The 20890-nt window shown below is 38.4% G+C and overlaps 1 protein-coding gene across 1 annotated transcript in view; it reads left to right on the top strand.

The window, feature by feature from the left end:
• COL19A1 (collagen type XIX alpha 1 chain) overlaps window positions 1-20890 on the top strand; it is a gene marked incomplete at its 3' end in the record, with an annotated part of 201173 nt that overhangs the window by 22388 nt on the left and 157895 nt on the right. The window contains exons 4-8 of the mRNA XM_082481418.1: window positions 7516-7639; window positions 8029-8304; window positions 10051-10131; window positions 12212-12337; window positions 12832-12894. Of these exons, the coding sequence (XP_082337544.1) occupies window positions 7516-7639; window positions 8029-8304; window positions 10051-10131; window positions 12212-12337; window positions 12832-12894 (670 nt within the window). The remainder of the gene's footprint in view (window positions 1-7515; window positions 7640-8028; window positions 8305-10050; window positions 10132-12211; window positions 12338-12831; window positions 12895-20890) is intronic.

Below are 20890 nucleotides of genomic sequence, written 5' to 3'. Positions count from 1 at the left end.
TGCTACAGAGGTGTTACCTGGCTGCCACAGCTACTGAAAATATGTGTGAGAAGAATCAGGTTGGAAAAAACAGGCTGGGGCAACAGAGACTGGTTTTGGTCGCTTTCTGCCACCAGCGTTAGAAAGTCTCTGCATGTTTCTCAGCCAGCAAGTGATGGACACATGGACACATGACACATGGAAAACCATAAAATCTTAGAATCATGGAATTGTTATGGCTGGAAAAGACCTTTAAGATCATCAAGTCCAACCATTATCTAACGCTACAGGGCCCACTTCTAAACCATGTTCCTGAGCACCATATCTGGATGGCTTTTAAATACATCCAAGGATGGCAATTCAACCACTTCCCTGGGCAGCCTGTTCCAGTCTTTGATAACCCTTTCAGTGTACAAGTTTTTCCTAATGTTTAACCTAAACCTACCCTGGTGAAACTTGACACCATTTCCTCTTGTCCTATCAGTTGTAACTTGTGAGACGAGACCAACGCCCACCTCGCTACAACCTCCTTTCAGGTAGTTGTAGAGAGGATAAGGTCTCCCCTCAGCCTCCTTTTCTTCAGACTAAACAACCCCAAGTCCCTCAGCCGCTCCTCATAAGACTTACTCTCAAGACCAGCTTTGTTATCCTTCTCTGGACCCTCTCCAGCACCTCAATGTCCTTCTTATACTGTGGCACCCAAAATTGAAGATGGAATTGAACCAATCTGATCTGAGCAGCATCCACCAGAAGGGCACCAGAAAGTGTCGTGCAATTGCACGATTAGGAGAAAGCAGACACAGATAAAATGTTTCTCTCCTTTGCGAAAGAACAAGAGTTTCACAGTTTTCTCATCTGTGCTCCCCATCTCTCAGACATTGAGACCAGTATGTTTGATTGTTCTCTTGTCATCTCCTAAGGAAAAGAAACAATTCAAATGCAAGACGTGTGTTTAGTGTAAGACCTGAGTGAATCTCATGGGTTGACTTCAGTCTTTCTGAATCACAGGTAACCATGCATTAGATGTTGAGCTCAAAAGTGTCTGGAGGACCATCTCAATGCCTGTATATTGCAAAAGCCACCTGAATCTTTCTAGTACACTACACATTTCATTTACCTGCTCTGTACATAAAATCTTATGAACTCTTACAGCTTACTGTAGTATATCCACATAGAATACCCACAGAAATTGGCCAAACTTGGAAAGGAGATGTGGTTTTGTTAGCCTGACCTCGTGAAAATCAATGGAAGACTGGCCTTTGACTTAATTAGGCCCAAGAGTTCACCAATAATTCTTGTAAATAAGGATACAGAATACTGCTGGAAACCCTAAGGGAAAAGTACTCTGCACAGGCATAACAGATTTTTGTAAAATTTTGATAGCAATAACACTGACTTTAACAAAAAAAAAAATAAAATTCTAAACCACCTGTATATTAAAAGTGACAGCTAATCTATACCTGTTCCATAAATGAAAGCAGAGGCACGCTGGAGTACGTGAAATATTAAGTACATCCCATTTCTCAATGTTAAAATAATTTGCAGCTTTGCTTTCAGCAGTGCATTTTCTGAGTGGGTTGAGCTCTCCCTAAGTAATTAATAACTCTTAAGCTGTCTGAATAGTTTCCCTTGAGTTGCATCATATAATGTGTCATATGAAAACAACTTGAGGCCTAATGTAACATGAAACTGTATAGTGCATCTTAATGTGATTTGAGGAAGATGGATGGGAAGGAAATTATTTCTTATTCTGGGTAACAAACAGCTGTTCTTAACTTTTATTTGAAAATAATTTAAAATGCCCTTTCTAGACAGAGATTGGTAAATTGTTCTAGTCGGTTATTCCCCCTTTTCCCGTTGTACCAGTCAAGTTAGGCAAAAACTGAGAATCAAAAATATAGTAATTTGATGTAGAAATATTGAGAAGAATGTGGAGATTTTTTTGTGTTTGGTCACCTGTGCTGTACTTTTTTATTCATAATGGATCTCCGTTTAAATCCCTTAGCAAACACAAAAAGGTTAAGATTTCGGTGTCTCTGCCAATGTAGTACTAAATAAATCATTACCCACTATAGGAAAGTTGTTTTAAACTAACTCTTTGAGCTCTGGTCACCAAATTACTGCAACATTGTCATATTACAAGTGACATATACCAGGTAATGGTATATGTCAGCTGGAGAAGGTATGTCTTGCTATAAACTCTAAACATCTCTCACTTCACTCTCAGGAAATGTAAGTTGTCTCATCTTTCTCTTCTTGGAAGGTATTCAGCAAGCTGAAGGCTTCATTGATACTTGTAAATACGGAAGTTCATCATATACTGTAGTGTATTCTCATTCGATATGGAACAATTAGAATGCATAAGATTTAAAAATAGATGCTGCTTTTCCATTAGTGCTTTTTTTAAAAATAAAAACAAAAGGTAAATAAAGGATTGCCTTACTAAATTTGATAGGGGTAACTCAATGCTACTTTACAAAGATAGAAATAAACCTGTTTATAGCACAGTGAATACACAGTTAATTCATTCGTAATTACTTCTTTTAGCATGGTAGCACTAGGAGAACCAGCTGGTATCTGCATTTCAGAAATATTCAGAACTTTTAAGGAAACAAATGAATAAGCAAATATTTTGCAAAAAATCCGTCTATGCTTGATCATTACAAACAATGGAAGCTATGTACAAACACAGTTGTAAAGTTCACGTGCAATTCCTGTAACTGCTCTTCTAATAACCTCCTAATGTGCAGTCTGTGCTCTGCTTGGGCCACAGCACCTGTTTTTAGGAAAAATTATGGCTACATTTAATCCAGTAAAACAGGAGAATGGAACAAAAGCCTTTGCAACTCTGAGTATACACATGCTTTGATAGAGTGGCACATAGCTGTTGGAACATCACTGTGTATTTATTAACATTCTGGATGCATCTGCCCGATGCTTCAACCTGTGGAACATTAAGAGGTACCTGAATATATGGATTTGTAATGTATATACGTACGATCGAAAACCTTGTATTGTTAGGGATTTTCCTGCTTGTTATCCTTTAGCTCCTCAATCTGCCAGCTGGGGCCTCTATAATTTACAGTCCACCTCAGTCGAGCAGGGTAGGGTGCTGTAAATTCATGCCTGTGTACCGGTTCATGTACTTCAATTCCTGCTATTGTTTTTAGCAGTTTCCACCAAGGGTGTGCTTCGCTTTGAGAACACAGTGCTTCATTCATCAACTTTCATTTTTTTACTATATACTGCTGACAATATGGATAGAGGGAGAAAATCAAACTGCTTAAATTCCACCTGAAATATAATTTAGTCAGACTTTGGGTGCCCGACTCTCAGAGAATGATTCAAATTCCCTGCTCTCAAGCACCACCTAACCCCCGGTGGCACCTAAAATGAATAATTTTGGACAACAGATTTCCTGTGGCATCTGGGCATAAGTTCCAGGGAAGCTCAGAAGCACCATGGCTTAAGCAGTCAGGCATGTAACTCCCACCCAAGTTTCATTGTGACTCAAAGATGTGTGTAGAGATGCCTGAACTCTGCCTATGTTCCCAGAGGTAACTAAGCCATTGACTGTGCGTAAATCACACATTATAAGCTTGGACGGCATTGAATTCAACACAAACCACAGCAGTCATGAGCACTTTCAGTGTAGAAGAGGGAGAGAGCACCTTTTAAATAGCCTTAAAGGTTAGAGCAGTCGTCCAGGAAGGATATCTGGTTTGGATTGTCCTAAGCTAAGGAACCTCAACAAGAATGGGAAAACTTGACTCTTGTCCCACTGCTAAGGATATTTCCTGGGAGAGGAAAATCTCAGATTCATCTTTTTGCTCTTACGTCTGATTATGTGTTTTGGTTCCAATACTTTTGTCCAAGAAAACATAAGCATCCCCTGGTTCAGAGATCAGATGCCAAGGATACCCTCATTTGTCTGTCTGTTTTAACTTGTGAGATCATTCTTGTTGTCTTTACAGATGAATTTGCACACTTACTAATTGCTACCCGTATTTCTGTAATGCTAGCACTTTCTTAAGACCTGTCATCTCTCTTACTGCTTTTGGCTCAGACACCATGATGTACCACCCAAAGTTAATGTTCTCTGTATTTGTGCTTTACGACTGTAGACTTTGAGGTGAGGTTGGTACAGGTTTCCTTCATCCTTATTCTTTCTCCTTTTACTATTATTCTTTCCCTGTGTCACATGGAAAGGGTAAATACTCTGTGAGGAAGTACTTGTTGAGCTGTGGACATGTGGAACAACTTGTTTTTGTATTTTTCGTTAACATTTAATGCTGCTTCTTTACAGTTTTCAACCTGCACGTGATGTCACGTTAGTTTTCTCATCTGCAACTGGCCAGACCTGTATCTTAAACATTCAAAGAACTTCTGAATTTAAAATTCAGTATTCTGCAAAATTTTGGTTTGGCTTTTCTCATGTTCTGATATGAGGTTTTATGTTCACGTTTCTGTTCCGGCCTTTTGTTCCCCACATCAAATCTCTTTATATATTTATTGTTTAAAACACATACTTACTTTTCCTATTTTTAAGGAGTTTTTAACTGAGCTTTACAGAGTAGAAGGTACCATGGTAGTAATACTTAAATTTTGCTAGAGTGTCTTACTGGTCATCTGTACCTAAGTCACTTCAATCCTAGATGCCTGGGTCTTTTTCTGTTATGTTCACTTGAGGTCATTCAGGGAGCAAGAACATAGGGGAAATTGTATATAGTAGTAGATAGTATGCTGGTTTTCTGAGTATTTTATACCTTCATTTTTTTTCATATTAGCATTCACCATCTGGCTGGAAGGAGTTGAGAGTTAAGTGCATACTTGAAAGCATCTGTTAATGACTCTTTAGTCACTAAGGAATGTTCATATAGTTACACAATGAGAACTCTTCTAAGAATAAATACGTTGCTTCTTTTAAGCTACGTCTTTGGTATACAGTAGTTGTATAACAAATTTGTGCTGCTTGTTGGCCAAACATTGGAACAAGTTTCCCAAAGGGTTGTGGAATAATCCTCATTCTTGGAGGTTTTCAAAACTCAGCTGAACAGGACTTACAGTAACCTGATATAATTTTCAGGTTGGCCTTGCTTTGAGCAGGGGGTTAGATCCATTGGCCTCTGGAGGTACCTTCCCATCTAAATTATTCTGTGAATCTAACTGAATTTATCCTTTGTCCAATTCTACTTAAATCTTAGCTCTTTAGTTGACTTCACTGAAATAAGTGTAATGCCCTTAGGAATTAATTTGACCTTGTCTGCTTTTCTCATTTCTCCCAGTGTAGTTTTCTCTGTCAGTTCAAAGGTAAGAGAAACTAGGGTGAGCTGCTGCCCTTTTTCATAATGCCAGCCCATACCTTTACTCCTGTCTTGTTTCACAAGTGGTTTGATAAACAGTTAAGGAAGATAATTTTGTATCATGTGCATGCACACACAACCAAATTTTTCTGAGGAAATCCTGAAAAAAACCAAAATTTTAGAAGACAAATAGTATCACTCATTTAGATAGCTCTTAAAATTTCAGGGAGGCTTACAGTAACAAGCAACGATGGTGGGGGGGGGAAAAAGGGAAAAAAATGCTCCATATTTACTAGAATACCTACCATGTCCAGAAACTACTTCCGTTTGTTTGGCAGACTTATCATACCAATCATGTTTTCCCCTCCTTCCATTCCATGAAGACTTCTGATATTTCCCTTCCACAGTTGTCTGCCCTTTACCCATTAATGTAAACTCCCCTGTGTCTCCCAACATGGAATTTAGCTGGGAAAGTGAATTGATTTTGGAGAGCTAATCGGATGCTCCTACAGCCAGATGTCCTGTCTAGATTACAGCTGTAAACCTGAGATGCCATGTCCTTAGCTTGCTTGGGGTGCTGTAAACCATAGGGCTGATCACATGTCTAGATAGTTTACTGTTCTACAGAGACATACTCATGTCTTACTGATTCCCAATGAAGTTTTCTTCATAAATCATAAACATATTCTTTATGCTATAGTTAAAATACAGAGTAGTACGAAATCGAGACCTAAGTCTTGCAAAGCCTATTCACTTTTGCCTTGCCTTTTGACATTGAAACATCTATAGCTGTACAACAGAGCATATGGGTCCACTAACAATGTGGGAGAGCAGCCAGTTTGGTCCTGGGATAAAACAGGAATCAGCTGTGGGAAATAAGCCAAAGAAGTGTGATTCCCACATAAGAGACTTAAATAGGTGTTAGTCCATAAAGAAGCTGTTTGGCAGGATTTAGAGCAGGCTTCTCTACACAGAAAGCATATTTCCTGAGATCCTAAGTTAACTGAAATGCACTGGTTTCCACGAGGGTTGTGGGGTTGTTGTCTTGTCAGCTGGTGCTTTCCTCTTTTCTTTTTTTCCCCCCTTTGTCTTGGTTTTATTTATTTTTTTTTTAATAGAGCCTTTCTAGCACATTACTGTGCAATTATAATCCCACTTGTAGTCTTTTAGACCTAAACCATTTACTTCGCACGATTGTGGGAAGAAAAATAAGGGAAAGTTTTCTGCTGTGTTGGGCCCTCCGCTCTGACCCAGGGAATGCCTTTTGCAACGTGGCTAGTTTGGCAATCCTGACAGTTTTCAGCAAATAGCAATGTTAACACTTTAGCTACTCGTGTGTTGTGTAGCTGTGGTTTTCATTTGGCTCACCTCTGTCTTAGAAAAGAAATAATCTGAAATGTGGAAGCTTCAAAAGAAAAAAAAAAGTTGATTGCACCATCATAACTCATTTAGTACAGAACTAGTATATATTTAATGATTACCAAAGTCTGTAGAGTTGAGTTACAGACTAATTTTATTTTTCCTGAAATACAAACTTTTCAAATAGTTCGTAGAAGTGGTGTTGTACTGCATTCTGTGATATAGGCAGCAAGTCAGACTTTTTTTTTAGAGGTGTTAATATATCTTAGGTAAGAAAGGAATAACAAAATCAAACAACAGCAAGTCATTCATTCAGAAATGCATTCCTTTTTTTTGTTCAAGCCTGCTAAAGTCCAGCTGTTCTGATACTCAGGATGTCCAAGTCATTGCCCATGGAGGTCACTGGATCAAAACCCCAGCTCAAAGCAAGACCAACTTGAAAGTTAGATCAGCCCTGTCCAGCTATGTTTTGAAAGTCTCCGAGGATGCGGATTATCCTACAAATCCTCTGGGAAACTTGTTACAGTATCCCAAGCAGTAAATTGGGAAAAACAGTATTTTAAAATAAGTTCATGTGTGGCATTCACTTTGCAGCCGTTCTTTTAGGACTCCTATTTATAGTAATCACAGATTTTAAGGAAGTTAGAACAAAAAATTAATTAGTGAAATCTTCAGTGATTTATTCTTAAAAATAGACTGAATGGTACTTTTGAGAAGAGGCACTTCTGAACGCTGAAGCCCATGAATTTGTATGAGTGTGAGTGAGCATTTGGCTCCTTGTTTTCACCAGATATTATTTCTGTTCATTCCTTTTAAGCAGTCTTTGTGTGTGTAAGAATAACAAGAAATCTTTTTTTCCTCTCTCCTATTGTAGGCAAGTATTTCCAAATGGGCTTCCTGAAGAATATTCTCTAGTTGCTACGTTCCGTGTACGGCGAAATACCAAGAAAGAGCGTTGGTATATCTGGCAAGTTTTAAATCAGTATGATACACCTGAGGTTAGACTTGTCTTTGATTTATTTTTTTCATTAAGTTTCTTTTTTTCCTATATAATATGGCAAATATAACTTAATGGATGTTTCACCACTGTATTTAGCTACAGTTTATATGGAATAGACAGACTGCTCTGAAATAATTGGTGATTTATCATAGGAATGACAAAAATTTAACAAAATGTATTGTTAAGACCGGAAACTAGGGTAAGGTGACATGTTAAGATTTATAGCTGGTATGTCCTTACGAAGTTACATAGAAGAATGCTTCATAACATAATTCTTGCCCAACCTGTGTAGTCAAAGTATTTTTATTATATATAGTTTGTATATGTGTTTAATTCTTATAGTATAACTTTTAGATGACCACTTCTTTTATTTTATTTTGCTTTCAGATCTCTGTCCTTCTGGATGGTACAAAAAAGGTTGTGGAGTATATGACCAAATCTGCTCGGGGAAATATACTGCACTACACTTTTAAGAGTCGAGAAATTTATCCATTGTTTGATCGGCAGTGGCATAAGCTTGGTATTAGCGTGCAGTCGGGGATCATTTCCCTCTATTTGGATTGTAATTTAATTGAGAGAAAGCAGACTGATGAAAAATTCACCATTGACTTGCAGGGAAGGACTCTGATTGCTTCTCGTGCTGCAGACGATAAGCCTGTAGATGTGAGTAGTATGAAAGGAAAACCAGATAACTTGAAATCACGTTTTAGCCACACTTTTACTAACACCATCGTAAAGAATTACGTAGTTAAAAGGTTCGAAACTGGTTATTAATTATGAGTGTGTATTCTTAATTTGAGTACTTAAGTCTTTTTCTCTAAACAGTATTCAGTGCTGTAGCATCTGCTAAGGCAAACCTTCTGTTACCAAAGTAACTACAAAAACTCGGTTGTCGTTTCAGGAGTATATTTTTCTTTATTCACTTTGTATTAAGTGACATGTAGTTACCATAGAAATATTACTATATTTAGAGATGACTTCCAGCGGTAATTTTTTTTCTTTCATTTTTTATGATATTTATTTATAAGTTTGTATCAGTCATCTGTTACAGTTTGTCTCTCTGTGATACAGGGGAGACACAAAAAAATTAAGGAATACCTCTGCATGAAGATTGTATCACATTCCAGGGTAATTCAGCTCTGCAGAAATAGGGGCACACATTGTTCATAGTTGTCTCTCCCTCCTCCAAATGGTGGGGATTAGGAAGTGGCTGAAGGTGTGTTTCCCGCAGCCTTTGGTGCAAGAATTAGTCAAGGCAACCCCAGAATATTCTGGGCTGTGCTCTGTCCCAGAGATGCTCTCCTCTGTTTCCTCGTGCAGAGAGCTCACAGCAAGCAATGCGAAAGCTCCGGTCGGTTTGTTTTAAGTACGCTGACATCCAGTTACCGAGTTTAAAGCATCTGACTTGGGGTTTATAGCGACCATCTGAAAGTTTCGGCTATATTAGGTACACTGTACAGTTCCAGATGAAAATAGCCCATTGTAACTGCAGGCTAGCATTGTGGGAGGAATCAGTCCTATGAGGCGCCGAACACTTTGGCCTGGACTCAGAGCTCTTATTTCACAGGGCCAAGCTCATGCTTCATTTTATTTTCTGAGTTCAACTTTATTTGAGATGTATATACCATCTCCTCATTTCCGAATAGCACGCAGGAGATGCAGCAGATGATACTTTTTATCTCGTGTTGGTTGCATGGTGCGCGCTGGATAATTCTGAGTGGAAGTTGTCAATTGGGATTTCCACATTTGCAAGAAAACATTAAGGGCATAAAGCTGACGAAGGCAGCAGAGCAGACCCTGTACTGAGAGTCACTCTGAATGCCAAGCGCAAGAGAGAGAATAAGAGGGTACAAAACAGATGCAGAAAGAGGCATGCAAGGGCAAGATTAGCTAGTTAAAATTAGATGCTGTTCATCTCACCAATCCACCCAAAATCTCTGAAACGGAAGCTTTATGTACGGAATTTGTGATTTTTGCTCTTCAGGTGATTTAGTGGCAAGGGCCAGGCAAAGGTCTGTCCAAAGTGACAGAAGCTGTATGTGAGACAGAGCTTATCGAACCTGTACTCTAGTTCACTGCAGGAGAAAATTACATTCCTGAAAAGAAGGTTTGCGGAGGATGTCTAGAGGGCCAAAATGCCTACGTAGCATAGCAAGAGCAGTACAGAGGGATGCAACCTACATGAAGATAAATTAAATCTAAAATGTGATTTACATCAAAGTAATAGACTGCATAATTTGTTCCTCAAGTGAGGAGCTGTGTAATTGTTTCGGCTTTGTCCCTTCTCCCAGCATGTCGGAAATGTGCAGTGTTTCAGAGAGAAAGTTTATTATGCCAAGATAAGAAAGTGCATGCCGTAACACATTATCTTTTACATCTCATATTAACCTCTTTTGTATTTCTCAATAGATTGAACTTCACCGTATAACAGTTTATTGTAATCCAAAACTTGCAACAGAAGATTCGTGTTGTGAGATATCTGCAGACCTGGTAAGTTATTTGTTAAAATGCAAATGTTAATACAAAAGAAATTGCTTCATTGTTTCTTACTAAAGACTTGTAAAGAAATGTCAATAGAAGTATTAGGTTAATTACCACCTATAAATGAATCCTGTATCTAGAGTCTTGGTACGTTGTTTCTTGCTGCCTAACTGCATGACACAGTGGAACTTCAGTAAAAGGCACTAGGTGCTGCTAGTGCTTTTAAAATGCATTTCTTAACATTGATTAATATCTAATTAGCAACTGAGGAAGTCTCAGAGAGTAGGAAACAAACCACTGGGATGACCTGAGGATGGCTTCAAATAACAGAGGCCATTTTAATAACAGTTGCATCTAGCGGAGCATTACAGATGATAAACAAAGCCCCTGAAAGAGTCTGCATGGCAGTGGAAGGGAAGAAGAATAGGAAGGTGCTGAGGGTGTTTCCCTTATTGCAATACACTAACGTAGAGGAAGGGGTGTTTCATAATTGGCAAATACTTTCTTCTTTATAATGCACATGCTGAGATGTATGTATTGCTTAACATAAGGGAAAACATAGATTTAGTTTAGAGGGTTCCCTTTTCCCTTTTGTTTTGATAGACAGAATCAGTATAAACTAGAAGACACTAGAACTATAGTGGATGTGATTGTTTTGCTGAATCAAGCCCATTTGGAGAAAAAAAAAATTAGAAAGAAAATACGTTAAAATATTGGTCTACTAGTTACCAATAATCTGTAGGAGCAGGCTCCTCTGAGAGAGTGGGCAGTACCATCACCACCCAGCCTGCAGTCAGCAAAAAAACCCAGAACATGCAGAAGGACTAATTGATACCATCTACAAAGAGACAGGAGAAAAGGGTACCTGGAATGGAGGGATAAAGCTGCCCAAGAACAGAGGAGCATGAGACTTTATAGGAACTGACAACTGATAGGTGCTCAGAAGCATGGAAGAAGATGGATCTAACTTATCAAGGGAAATTTCAATTTTAAATAATAATTTATTATTCAAATATATTTCAAAATATATTCCTGATATTAGAGCAGGCTTTCGCTTGAATGTATAAGCTCATGGATAAATGAAATGAATGGATTTTCCTGGAGATTCCACTTTGTGCACGGGAATACAATTTATTTAGCAGTTATGACACAGCAAAAAAGTAAAACCAAAAACTCTACCTACATATGAAGACAAAAAGATCAAGGATAGGTTTTATAAATAGCATCTTAAACATTCATTCAGCTATATAGCTAACTGCACCATCAGTTTCATTTGTATGTCTTATGTTGAAGATGTAAAAAAGGATGCACTACTTGTTAATCACTTTCATATTGAAACCAGCATTACGTTTTCCGATTTTTTTTTTTCATTACTTCTTTACCAAATATAAGGGCTATGTTTTTAGTAATTTAAGGGAAGGAATTTATCCTTGGATACAAATTTCTACACTAAGCTATAAATCCACATGGGAGTTCCTTTGACAAGAGGCTTGCAGGAGACCTCATTACATCTTAATGAAAGCTTCTGAAATTTATCAGCTTCTGTTGACTTGTCCTGTAGTATATCTTCAGGTTAGCTCAGCTCTCATGAGTTATAGACAGGTGAATACTGGCTTCAGGGCTTTTTCTTTGTTTCCAAAGTGTGCGTGCCTGAAGTATTTAATTACAAAAAAAAAAAAGGACAGAGTTTTCCCTCATGCTCATTCTGACATTTTGCATTTCAGGATGGGGTGGGGGATTGAGGGCAGGATGAGACTGAGAAGTACCTTTTTTTTTTCCCATGGGCTTTTTCTGCTTCAGTGCTTCTAATTTTGGGAGACTTTATTGCTCTGTCTGGGCTCTCTCGGAAGAAAGAAGTGGGAGAGTAAGATCAGTTTTAACTGGTATTGATTTTTGTACAGAAGGATCACAATGTCTAGACCTCATTTTACTGCAGCTTTTTCCTCCGTTTGGCAATTGTTGTGTCTTCTGTCTAATATGGTGTGTACAGGAGTATTAAAACAGAAAGTAACATAAAAATAGTGTTTGGGTGGTATTTATCTATTAACCAAAGTGGACCAAAAATCAGAAAATCTTCTTTTCATTTTAGTGCCCACGTGAGGAAAGGTTACTTGCTACGACTTCATCACCGGTGACTATCCATGCCAGTAAAATATACACGCTTCCAGGAATGCAGCAAGAATCTAGAGAGAGATGCCACTGCTTTCCAAATAAAGTATGAGGTTTTCCTATTGCTTTTTAGTGCATCATGGTGTTTAATACTGATAGGTATTTAAAAAAAAAAAAAGTTGATGTGTTGGGTTTTTTTTGTAGTTATGAAAAATATCTTACTGGTTTGTAGTGTTGTAATGTACTTACATTGTATTTCCCACTTAAGAAACAGTACATTTTAGATTTAATTAATTTAAAGTTAGAGTTGCAGAGGTCTGTAAGGTTTAGTTGTTTGAACACACACACACCAAAAAAAAAAAAGATCCATGGTAAAAATAAGAATTATATTTAGGCATTATATTTAGTGTAAATGTTTTTACTTGAGAATAAATTACTTTCTACATAATGCTTTTTTAAAAATCCTTCGCCTGGGTGTTGTGCTATATTTATTCTGAGTCATTTGCTTTGTTAAGATTTTGTGATAAAGACAAGGAAACCAAAACAAATACATATTTGGGATCTGCTGCTTTGTTGACTTTTGATTTCTTTTAAAATCAGGGAGAAGCAGGATTGCCAGGAGTGGCTGGTTTGCCTGGCCAGAAAGGAGATAAAGGTGAAAAGGTAAAATGTCAATTGATTTCTCTCTTTCAAATCTGTATCTTTGGCTTATCTTTCTTAAATAGGATCTTTATGGATTCTGTTATTCCTTAAAGGAATCTCCCGGAACACAGGTTAAATCCTTTATCAGTCAGTCTCTGGTTCTGCCTGTGGGCTTCCTGCCAGGCAGCCTACGGCTGTCTCACTTTGGGGTCCCCCTCCATCAACGCCATGAAACACAGTCTACCTGCCTGGGAACCACGTGCCCACCCAACCTGTCAGCACGTCCTATTGTCTGTTCCCCTTATCCAAAAAAAAAAAAAGAGGTGTCATGTATGTTGTCTGTGACAAGGATTTTCCTGTATCATGCGTGTACGTCACTGCTGATGGACAGAATCCTGTGCGGTGGATTCATCCTTGCAGTCATCAGTAGGAGGCTATGAATTTACTTGTATAACCTCAGCACTGTGTATTCACTTCACATCACTCTTACTTAAAACCTTCTTAATTTTGAAGAGAGAGGTACCTGACCTTGGCAAGCCCCTAGGACAGGCCAGTCGGTGCTCCTTTCCTTGAGCCTATTCTGTATTTTTGTTCTGTAATGCTCACCATGACATTCCTGTGTTATTTAGCTTGGGGGTTTCCTAATAATAAAGGTCAGCATATCAGATGTTTTCTCTCCACACTCCGTTCCCTAAATTTGGTTGGAGGATGCTGGATTAGGACATGTATGGGAATGTGTTTTTCTTCTGCTAATAGAGGGGGCAACTTGAATAAACTATTGCAAATCAGCCAGTGGATAGGAATTCTCAGCTCAGGGAATGCAGTATGAGAGGAAGATACCTGGAATGTCCTAATCCAGAGGTTAGGATGGAGGTGTCCTAACCCAGCATCCTCCCTCATAGCACACCGTTCAATACGTGATCTGAAATAGTTTGTGAAGACAGCCAGTGCTGTTCCTCGGTCTGCAGTACCTGGCTGAAATGGGTCCAGTTCTGAGAGGACTTATCCACATAGATATTTGAAATTAAGTCAGTTCTTTGATAGTGTCTTCCCCCTCAACTCCTCCCCTCCAATGTACATTTCACTTGTGATACTAGCCGTATCTTTTTCCTATGTGGAAAAAAAACAGTTCAGGCACGTTAGTTTCTATAGCCCAGCTGAACCTAGAGGGATTGCTGGCAGTTTCCAAATTGGGTCATGAACTTCTGTTGATCCTAGGTCTGAGTCTATGGAACAATTGTCAGTGTTAGGGTTAGCCTATGTTACCAACACAGGGAGTCTCCTAGCATTTATTTGGGAAACTGCTCTTCTGCTCCTCACATGATCCATTTAAAGCTATTACTGCTACTGAGATGAGAAAGGAGACTTCAGAGGTCTAATTTTTTTACCATTCCATCTCACAGCAAATTAGCAATATTTACCATGCTAAGCATAGCACCTCTAAATAAAGCATGTGGGTGCCTGTGGTCACCGCCAGTTCTGTTCTCCAGTTCATTTGACAAAGAAACCCTCATTGCATTGATTCAAAAACCATCCAATAGTCAATGAACTCTTTCAACTTCTGTGCATCACTGATAGAAAATTGCATGAGGCTGTGTCTGGCATGGTTGGTAATTACAAAGTACAAAATTTTTGGTTTTGATGTAAAACTGAAAATTGTTAAGCTTGAGATTCATGAAAAATAAATCTTTCAAGATTTATACAAATAGATATTTTGGTAGTGGCCTACTACCTATAAGTCCAAATATGATCTATCACCAGCCACTCTGATACTTCACTGAATAGTTAGAGCCTGAGCAGGATTATGTGCATCCAGCAGCTTTGCCTGATGGTAGTCAATTGACATTTGTGAATGTCAGTTCACAAAATTCAGTGAATCAGCAGGTTAAAGTCAAAGGTATTTCAGCAGCTAGAAAGCTGCTTAATTTGCACCTTCCTTATAATTGACCAGTACTTGCTACTTCCTAGATTTGTGGTGGTTTTTTGTTTTGTTTTGTTTGGGGGGTGGGTGGAGTGCACATTACTGCTGTGGTTAAAAGGATGGTCTCACTGTTGACCTTTGGGAGTAAAGGAATACTGCCTTGAATAGTGCCTATCACGATGGAGTTGAATGCTACATTCTCGGAGGCTTTAGTGACATTTTTTCTTTGTCTTTGCATTTATGCAAGTTTTCAGTGACACTTGCTCTCAATGATGGGCTCGTTACATCAATAATTAGAGGTGGAGAGGCAGCAAGACCCCAGACCGTTCCAGACATGTGAGATACAGGATTTGTTGCCAGATTATGTAAAGGAGAGTAACAGACTGTGGTTTTATGTTTTGTAATATGTTATACATTAAAACGGCATCTTCTTGATGACTTTAGCCGGCCAGTCACAAACAAAATGGGATTTCTATAGGTTGTCTGATGGTTCTTCAGCCTATGTTTCCCACTTTGTGATCAGCTCGTCATTTTATTCTTTACTTTTGCTTCTAAATCATATTATTATTACCATGCAACTAATTATATTTAAATATCCTTGCCATGGCAGCATCCAAGTGAAGACAAGTTAATGTTAATTTTTTAGCTTCTTTTCTAGGAAATTTCTGTATCTGTTGATATTATCTCTTATTCAGCATAATGTTCCTTATCCTTTTATTTTATGTCATTCCAGTTTCCCGTCCACTGTAATTAATTGTATGACTGAATTTACATGTCTTTTTGTTGCTAAGGGATTGGAAAGAAAGGCTCTACATATACAAATTGGTGTTAGGCTATATTCAAGCCCCCCAAATTGCCTTTCTCTTCAATCTAACATAGTTGTCCCTTAAAATTAGACTGTTTTGCCTGTTCAGAAATATCTAAGCTATCACCAGTACAAAGCATGATATCTGATAGGCCATTTTTAGGCATTTTGAGTTTAATTACTAGCCCGTTTCCACTGCATTCCTGTACACTTGGCAGTACTCTTGGCAGTTCTGTACTCTTGGCTCATATTAGTACCTCTGAACGGGTCTGAGCCAAAGTGCCTTGTGGGCCCAAGTGACTAAAGTGCCGTATTTTCACTGGAACAGGCATTCACGCCAATATTGATGCATCTCTGGCAATCTGTCCATCTGAATGTACGGGAGCACCACTGACCAAAATTATTCCATTTGTGTGAATGACCTTCCTGTTTGTGTGCCTGGCCTTCCATTATGGTTTCATGAGGACGTTATGAGGACAGTGCTTCACTCAAGAATAGAAGTATTATCTCTGGTGCTTTGGGGGTGAAGAAGCTGCTCAGTTTCAAGACTGTCTCCCTTCTTTAGTGACCAGACTGTCCAGTTTGGTACCATACACCCCTTACTGTGTGGCAAAAACTGCCTCAAGGGCAGTAGTCCCTGTCCCTTTTGTTTCCCATACAAACTTGGATCCAAGTCTGCAGGATTTTATTTGCTGGGAGATCAGCTATCTGCAGCAAGAGACAACCTGTTCTTTAATGTCTGAATAATTAAGACTCAAAAAGTCACCTGAAACAACTATGCAGCTAACTGGTCTCTGCCCTTGAAACACGCTTTTTGGTCTGCCTGATAGCTTTTTCTCCTTGGATGAAAACTGAGAGGCAGCAGCAGTTGGGTGTACAATATAGGTTATCCCTGAATAATATACTGTGTTACTCTCACGGTAGCTTGGCTTTTAACACAGTGTATTTCACAAGTTTCAAGTGGTCACAAGTCAGGTGGAAATCTCCTGTGATTTAAGACATTTTGATATCTGTTCCGTAGAGCTAGGTTTCCTCTTCTGCTGAGCCGAGTGAGAAATTGACCGTGTTTTCTGTTTTGGAAGCAATTTCTACAACTTCGGCATGGTATATAGCTATTAAGACTCTTACAAATATATTCGTTGTTGGCAAATGTCTTTTGATCATGATGTGAAGGTCCTGTCTTGTCCTCAACATGTAGAAATTATTCAGAAAGACAGAATATGGATCATAGTAACTGGAATGATTACATATATAGTGAATATACAAACATTTTCTCTATTAAAGAGACTAAAAAAAAGTAATTGTATGTTATCTTTTTAATTTTTATTTCTTTTAAGCAAACTTAGTGTCCAAAAAAGATTTCAAATAGAAACCCAAAGAGAATGAAATATTTTGATTTAACATTAAACCATTCCAAACTGTGTTAATAGGTCATTGGTTAATGCTCTAAGTACAGCAGGGAGCAAAAAGCCAGAGGCAGAGTGCTTTCAAACATTAGAGCACCTATCGATGCACTCCATGGAGGAATTTATTGCGATTCAAGTGAGCTTCATTAATTTAAATGTTACTTAAGGAAAAAGACGTTTAAAAGGCTATTTTAGGGTTGGTAGAGGTAGGTTTATGTAATGTATTGTTGCAGTAGGAAAATATTTGTAATAGAGCGATAAGAAAAAAGAACTCATGGAGAACAAATGAGGTGTTTGACTGCTCTTTCTGCCTATTTTCCCTGCTAGTCTTCCTTTCCTCCTTCTCTATAATTCCTCTTATGACCCAAGTCCACTGGATTCCACCTGACATATCTGTCATGTTATGCAGCCTACGAATGGTTCCTTTCTGGTCTGATTTTTGTTGCAGAGGTTATTGATAGGGACCTAGAAGCTGGAATGCATGAAAAAGAAAAAAAAAAATTGGGCAAAATGTGGCTGGCTGTCAGTGATGACAAAGTCAGGAATTCCCAGTGTACTTGGTAGCCTAAAATTTTATAATGGGCAAAAGGGAATGCTCTGCACCTGTGGAGCTAAGAATTTATTGGTAGTCTGTCTTAATGTTTTAACTATCTAATAGTCCAAATTATCAAATTAATAAGGAAAAACATTATCAGTAATACAGTTTAATTTCTTTTTAAAAAGTCTCAAATATATACCTCTTTTCTGTGTTACCATAATCACCATTCCAGTATTCATCTCAGTCCTAAGGATGGCAGTTTAAGTCCTCCTCCAGAGGGAATGGAGAGGGTGGCAGGGAGTCCTCAGCACTCTGAGGTGCTCAGAGGGTTGGGCAGTGTCACCCCCTCCCCAGCGGGGCCACCCCAGAGCTGAAGCTGGAGCATCAGGCAGCAGTCACTGTCCCCAGCGCAGGGGTTAAACCAGAGGCACCCAGCTCAGGCCACAGCTGAGTAACAGGGATGATATTTCCTGGGCTATATATTCCCTGCTTCTCCCTCAGTGCCAGGGAAACCCTGCAGTGATGCCGCCTTTGGGATGAGTTTTCTTTCTCACCCTTGGCAAATTCTCCAAATTTCAATTTATTGTATTCATCAAGTAAAAGTTCCCAATGAGTTGTTTTGTTTTTTTTTTTTTCCTTTCTATCACCATTTTATAATCATGAGAACAGTTTACCTGTCGGTACATCTAAGTTTTAAATTTTAGCTTGCATTAATTTCTTACAGGGACTGCCTCAGACATTAATCGTACAGATGACGGATCTAGTATAAAGGATGAGTTCTCTACAGTACCTCTTTCACCTTCCACTTTATCACTTTTGGAAACCCTGCCAGTAATCTGCTGGGAGCAACTCAGTTCATAGTGTCCTGGTATTTCTTTCTTGATAATGATACACATTTTTCTTACCTGGACATTTCTGATGCTATTGGCACATATAATTATGCAGAGATGAAAACTGAGAAAGCTAATTTACTTATTCAAATCTTAAAAAAACTGGAATTGATTTTGGTTAAGCAGTGTTTTGAAAACTGACGTATGTTACTCATTTTATCTGAACTAATTCGTCCCCATTGTAGACAAGAGTAATGTTGTAATGTAAGGTTCTAGCAGTGCGTGCTCAAGGCCATGTTAGTGTCATTCTTCCTATTTATTAAGTGTACTTGCTTTTGTCTTAGTATTAAAATCACAATATGTACCTGGTTAGTACAGAACTCTGCTGAGAATCTCATTTTCCTCCTCTCAAAATTCCTTGTGGACTTTGTTTTCTAGATTAAATATTAATGTGTCGAGTTAATCCCACTCCATATCACAACACAAATGTTTTAAATAAATTTGCAGTTTAAGAGACAAAATAATGTGTTTAAATAAAATACTTTCTTAAAAGAAAGTCTTTTGGTTTTATATGAGAAAGGAATGTAATTTGTAATTGCGGCTTTGTCATTCTCTCTGTCACCACATTTGGCTTTAGGCTATCTTTGCTGTACGTGATTCTTCAGTAGTAATGTGTGGTAGAGGAATCAAGGTACTGTATTTTGTGTTTGCTTCTAGCGTATCATTTCTAGTTCTACACCAAGTGCATTGAATAAAGGCTGAATGGTGCAAAGAAGTAAAAGTCAAGTGCTTTTGAAACTCTCTGAATCATTAACGTAAAAAAATGATCACAAGTTTAATATTGCAGGTGGTCTCAGATGTGCAAAATTGTTTCCACTTCAGATAGAGGGCTGATTGGTATCATTTGAAAGAATCACGTTTGCTGTCTGCAATCTCCTTTTAAGAATTTCGTTTGGCTTGGCTTTACGGAAAGTTGACAGAAGCTTTTTTTTTTTTTTTTTTTTCATTTCAGCCTGCTGAATTTCCACCTTGTCTGCTTATGAGTTAACCAAAATAAACATTGTCAAAAATATAGCAGCCATCCTATTGCATTGTTTGCAAGAGATCCCCTTCTGAAAAATGTGCTATGGCTTAAATATTTTATTCAATAACTATCTTGTGCTCAGTTGAAAAGGATTCTGACTGGTACCCCTAGTAGAAAATCCTAACGGTAGACTTGAAGCTCATGGTACAACCTTTGAATGCTGTTACATTGAATGTACCTCATAACCTATATTTGCCACCGCTGTACTGCTCGTGTGTACCAGCTTATGAAATTGTTCTTCTGGCAGCATCTATTTCTGTTGGCATTGGTGGTTCTAAGCAAATCCGATGGTTTACTCTCATTCTTACTCATTTAGTTACATAAACTTAAAAAGCTCAATTACTGTGTATGTCGGGAATTAGAAGACTCTTGTTAAGACATAAAAGAAATGAGGTAGATGTAGGCCTAATGGTCAGGAACCCTGTTTCTTCACCTCATTTTATACTTTTGGCATCTACTATGTAAGAAAGAGAAGAGGATGCCTGTTCACTTTTGTAAAGGACTTTGAGTTCTGCAGAAGCAAAGGAAAATGCCATTATGTAAAAAAAAAAATAAAAAAATAGGCAAAACACCTATAAAAAATGCATTTGCACATTGTTTTTTTCCTTTTTATTCTGTCATGCTGCCTGTTGGAATACTGTTATACGTTGTACAACATAAAGTAGCTGATCTTTAAACTCATTGAACATGAAAAACTAGAATCTTTCAGACTGTGTTTATTAAAATCACAATTACAAGACATAAGCTTAACTTCATGATCTAATTTGCTGTAGACTTGTCTTCAAGGTGGGGAGTCTGTCTATAGTTAGTGGAACAGAAGTGTGAACATACCTTGGTTAACTGGCTTGTATGTCATATATGCTAAAGGCTTCCTGGCGTGTAGCAGGCTGTGTAATTTTAGACTATACAGTATATAAAAATACACTGCTGAGTGTAGCAAAGTGGTTCTGGTCTATTAAAACACTGGCAAGTGGCATACGGGAACAGAGCGTGCGTAGATAAGGAGTCACTCTGTGGGTGCTTAGATAAGGTACCAGGGGCCAGTCCTGCTTCTCTATCTCTCATAGCGCCAGTGGGTTCATGCTATTTACACACACAGGATTTTGGTCTACTTTTGAGACAGACCTAACAGGACCATTCCAATATTTGAATAAAAAGGACATAGGAGGTGGCTTATACGCTCGCTCCTCCGGAACACTGCTGCTTCTGAGCCTTGGTTTGAACTTATGGCTGGAACGTTGCTCTGCACTCGGGAGTCACTCATTTTGATTGATTTGCTTAGCTCGCGTGTTATAAACAAAGGAGTTTTGAGCCAGGCTGTGCACGAGCAGTTATTTTAGTATGGTTTCTGTGAATAGTTGTTCAGAAATTAAAATGGGGGGCAAGGGAGGGGGGTAAGTTTTATGGTGGGTGAGAAGCAACAACAATAGTAT

This window comes from Vanellus vanellus (assembly GCF_965231255.1).
Source record: "Vanellus vanellus genome assembly, chromosome: 3".
In the NCBI taxonomy this organism is placed as follows: Eukaryota; Metazoa; Chordata; class Aves; order Charadriiformes; family Charadriidae; genus Vanellus; species Vanellus vanellus.
The sequence above is the reverse complement of the archived record's forward strand: the minus strand, read 5'-3'. Positions and strand labels throughout refer to the sequence as shown.